Raw genomic sequence first — 4,032 nt, forward strand, 5'->3', positions numbered from 1 at the left:
CTCTTGATGATGTCAAGAGGGGGAAGTAGTTAATTATGTGTTTATGTGTTGACCAATGACTCTTAGGCTAATGTTCACCGTGGAAATGTCATAGCTATCATGGTTAGATGTTCTACTTAGTAAAATCATGTTGAACCTTATTCACCTTGATCATATTTTTTTTTTTTTTTGCAAAAAAGGTATCATTTCATTTAATGGTAAATGAAATTACAAGGAATTTTGCAAAAACTATCCACTAAACTAGTAACTCACTAGGTACTTAGTCTATCAACAATACACATATAAGATTTATGTGTTTTCCACATAAACATCCAGACACAAACCAAATATTTAACTTGATGGACACAAGCATCAATACTAGAATGCCGATTAGAGAAAATTCTAGCATTGTGTTCTCCCCAAAGCTGGTAAACTGCAGCAGCAACAGTAACCTGAAACCAAGCATGCTCCCATCTACAATGCTTCCCAGTTGCTCCAGAATTTTCCAAGATGGTAATCAGATTATAACCCAAATTAGGATAACCTATCCATTGAAGCAGCCTATCCCAAACAGCAGCAGAATAGTCACAGTTGAAAAAAAGATGGTCGTGACTCTCAAGCCCATTCTGACAAAGGGAGCATCTATTAGCCAACGGAATGCCCCTAGTTTGAAGTTTATCAATTGTGGCTAGATGTTGCTGAACAGCAAAAGAACAAATTATCCTATGAGTAGGCATAATTCTGTTATGCATAAGCGACCTGGTCCAATCTCCAACAGCAGAGACATTTCTCAAGTAACCATAAGCTAAGCCAAGACTGAATTTAGGACCACCAGCCCAGCTCTCCAACAGCAGAGACATTTCTGTAATGTTTGATGTCTTTTAGTGGTTCAAATACTGACTCACCATGGGCTCAGGGGGAACTTAACACATATTTAAAACTTGCCATCATCAAAGGGGGAATTCGTTAGAACACACTTGGTTGATGATGCCAAGTTTCATTGTCATTTAATTGTTTGCCTCTTAGTTAAATTGTTTAACAAATTGAAGCATCCAATGATTGTTCAAAGAAGCCCAAAGATGATCAAGATGAAAGACAAGTTAAGAAAGCTCATTGCCTAGAATGAATGTTGTAAACGAGTTAGTTAAACATATTCTCTTTTCAGCATAAGTGATTGCAAAACCATGCAACAGTTCTTGTGACTGTTGCAGCACGGTTTCTGGTACTAACGTTTGGAAAAAATTTGGAAAATTCATAAGTGTTCAATTCCTTTCAAAAGCAATATCCTAAAAGGTTTGAAATTTGAAAAACAAAGTTTTGAAATAATTTCAGAAATGAAAGAGCTCAAATTGAATAATTCAACTCCTCTTTAATTGTGCATCTTACTCTTACATAAATGGAAAGTTGAAGTACTCAAGTACAAATGCTTTTTACCATTTGTGGTAAGTTGTCATGTTGAGTGTGTTAGAACTTAAAATCCAAGAAAAGTTAAAGTAATCTGATTTTTTGTGTGGTTAAGCAACACCTAAGACTTACAATCAATCTAAGATAATTTATTAATGAATTATAATTATCTAAGGTACCCACCTTAGGTCATTTCTTCTACTATAAATAACGAGCCTTAGACATCATTTATTGCCAAGACTTTTAAGAGCATTCATTGTAAAACACTTTGCAAATTTTTTCAGCATTTAAAGCTTTGTTCTTCAATTATTTGCAAAACCATTTTTCTATTTTCAAAAGTCTTCATTTGTTTTTCAAAGCTATAAAATCTCTAAGTATCAGTTCGCTTCACTGTTGCATTAAGTGTATGTTCAATGATTCTCGTGTTTAGGTCTTAATTGTAATCTCCATGTTCTTATGTGAACCACTGAGATTATGACTCTGTAAACCTATGAGATAGAACTTTACTCTTGAAGCGGAGTAGCTTTGAGCAAGGGAAAGTCTTGAAGCGGAGTAACTTCAAGAAATTGTAACCGGAGTAGGTTGGCGAGTTATTTTCATTGTAATGGTTTAGTTAAGTTTGAGTAAATTTTGAAACAAGCCGTAAAATAACGGTTGGACGTAGGCTCAGGAGTAGGAGTTGAACCAATTTTTAAAACATCGTCTTGTTTGTTTATTTACTTTTACATTCTCTTATCATTGCCTTTTTATTTATCAATCTCGCTGCCAGTGCTCTGCAACAGTCATCCATACTGTTGCATAGATCTACTGTACCTCTTGTGAACTTACAATCCATTAAGTTTCTAAAGTTTGTACTTAATAGCTCTTACTTGTGTCAGCCTCTAACCAAGTAAAGGAGAAAGTTTTTAAAAGGTACACCTAATTCACCGCCTCCCCCTCTTAGGTGTTTATCGTTCTTAACTCTTCGGTTTAGTCAGAGTTTGAGGTTTGAGATTGATGACTTTGGATGCTAGATATATATCGAGAATCATCGAGATTTATTAAAGCCTTTTGAGCTTAAGAGTTGTGAACGATAGTAAGTACAACTCGCTTTGAGGATATTAGATAGGCCGGAGTTATTTTAATGGCACTTGTGAAAGGAGTTTTCTCATTCGAAACATATTCTTTGTTTAGAGATTATCCGTTTGGGACTTTGACTGTTGTTAGATCTTGTGGTGAATGGTAAACTAGAATTGGAGTATTTGTTAAAGGTTATCTAGATTTGGAGTAATAGTAAAAAGTTCACAATTTTGAGAGGTCATATACGTTGTTTAATGATGGTTAATGATGGTGGAGGAATGTTTGGAATATAAGGACTAGAAGTTAGTTATTCATGAGACGGAATGTTGTACCTTGTGGAATATTACTTATAGGTGTTGAGTGTACTTGGTGACAGTGAGGCACTCAGTGATATTATGGCTTATGAGATGTTATGGTCTTTATGATCATCAACAGATGCTTTGTAACACCCCCATAAGTCGGGACCCTTCCTCTAGGCATTCCCAACACATGGAGGTATTACAAGACGTGGTTTTCCAAGCTTATAGTGCGAACAATCGAGTAAAGAAGTACTTAACATAAACTTAAATAGATAAGTTATAGTTAGTTAAATAGTTACAAGTTTGGGGGATGCAAATACCATCCCATTAATACAACCAAATTGAAAGAAGTGGAGTTTAAATGACAAAAACTAAGATAAGTGGCAAGTGATGAGATCTAAGGAAGACCGCTCACAAGCCCTCGAGTCAAACATGTTAACCTATCAACACTGCTCCCCATATGAGCGAAAATCACCATATGGTTCACCACATACATTTAAAACCCAAGTGTTAGCTTAACAATATAAATGTTCAATAGATGCAAAGATCAAGTCTATATGGTCATATGACAATATTAAGACAACAACCATAATTCCAACAAAGTATGAAATGCATGACAATCTTTCTCCAACATACTCACCTTCACATACCGGTGGCCGCGACACGCCCAAGATGCCACAACTAACACAAGGTACTCGGAACACGTCCGTGGTACCGGGCCCGAGAGAGACTCGAGTCCCCTGCCAGACGTCGTGCCTCAACCACACGAGTCCCTCCATAACCCAAGTACTAAATGTGCACATTCCCCTTGGAGTTGGAAGCTCCAAGGGTGACTTGAGCGAAAGACGGTTTCCCAACCGCCTTCCGTCTCCATAATTGTAACCAAGAACCCACCATCATCCTCCATTGTCAACCAAACAACAATCAAGCCAAACAAATCCAACCAAGGTAATTATGCAATCAGATTGACACAACAAGTATTACCATGCTCAATTCTTCAGTAATTCATTTCTTCTCATTTAATGGCTTCTTAACATGTTATAATGCATTTGTAACCATCATATGATCATTAACCATACTCACCTTTGCATAATTGTCATGAAACCGTATTATGTCATGAACCATAATTGTCAAGAACATGTTATAATGGCAACTACCATGAGGTAAATGCAATTAATGACAATAAATGCATAATTAAACACCCATATCATTATAGCTAAGTAGGGAAACCTCTACCTCAAGCTTATCTTGCCAAATCCTCAAGCTAGCCACTAGAAGTGCTCCTCAATGA

The 4,032-nt window shown here is 36.4% G+C and overlaps 1 protein-coding gene across 1 annotated transcript; it reads right to left on the bottom strand.

Annotated features, from left to right (window-relative positions):
• Positions 1-251: 251 nt before the first annotated feature.
• LOC141617719 (uncharacterized) lies at positions 252-839 on the bottom strand. The gene has a single exon (XM_074434884.1). It carries the CDS (start codon positions 837-839, stop codon positions 252-254), a length of 588 nt encoding a protein of 195 aa, XP_074290985.1.
• Positions 840-4,032: the final 3,193 nt, after the last annotated feature.

This window comes from Silene latifolia, chromosome X (assembly GCF_048544455.1).
Source record: "Silene latifolia isolate original U9 population chromosome X, ASM4854445v1, whole genome shotgun sequence".
In the NCBI taxonomy this organism is placed as follows: domain Eukaryota; kingdom Viridiplantae; phylum Streptophyta; class Magnoliopsida; order Caryophyllales; family Caryophyllaceae; genus Silene; species Silene latifolia.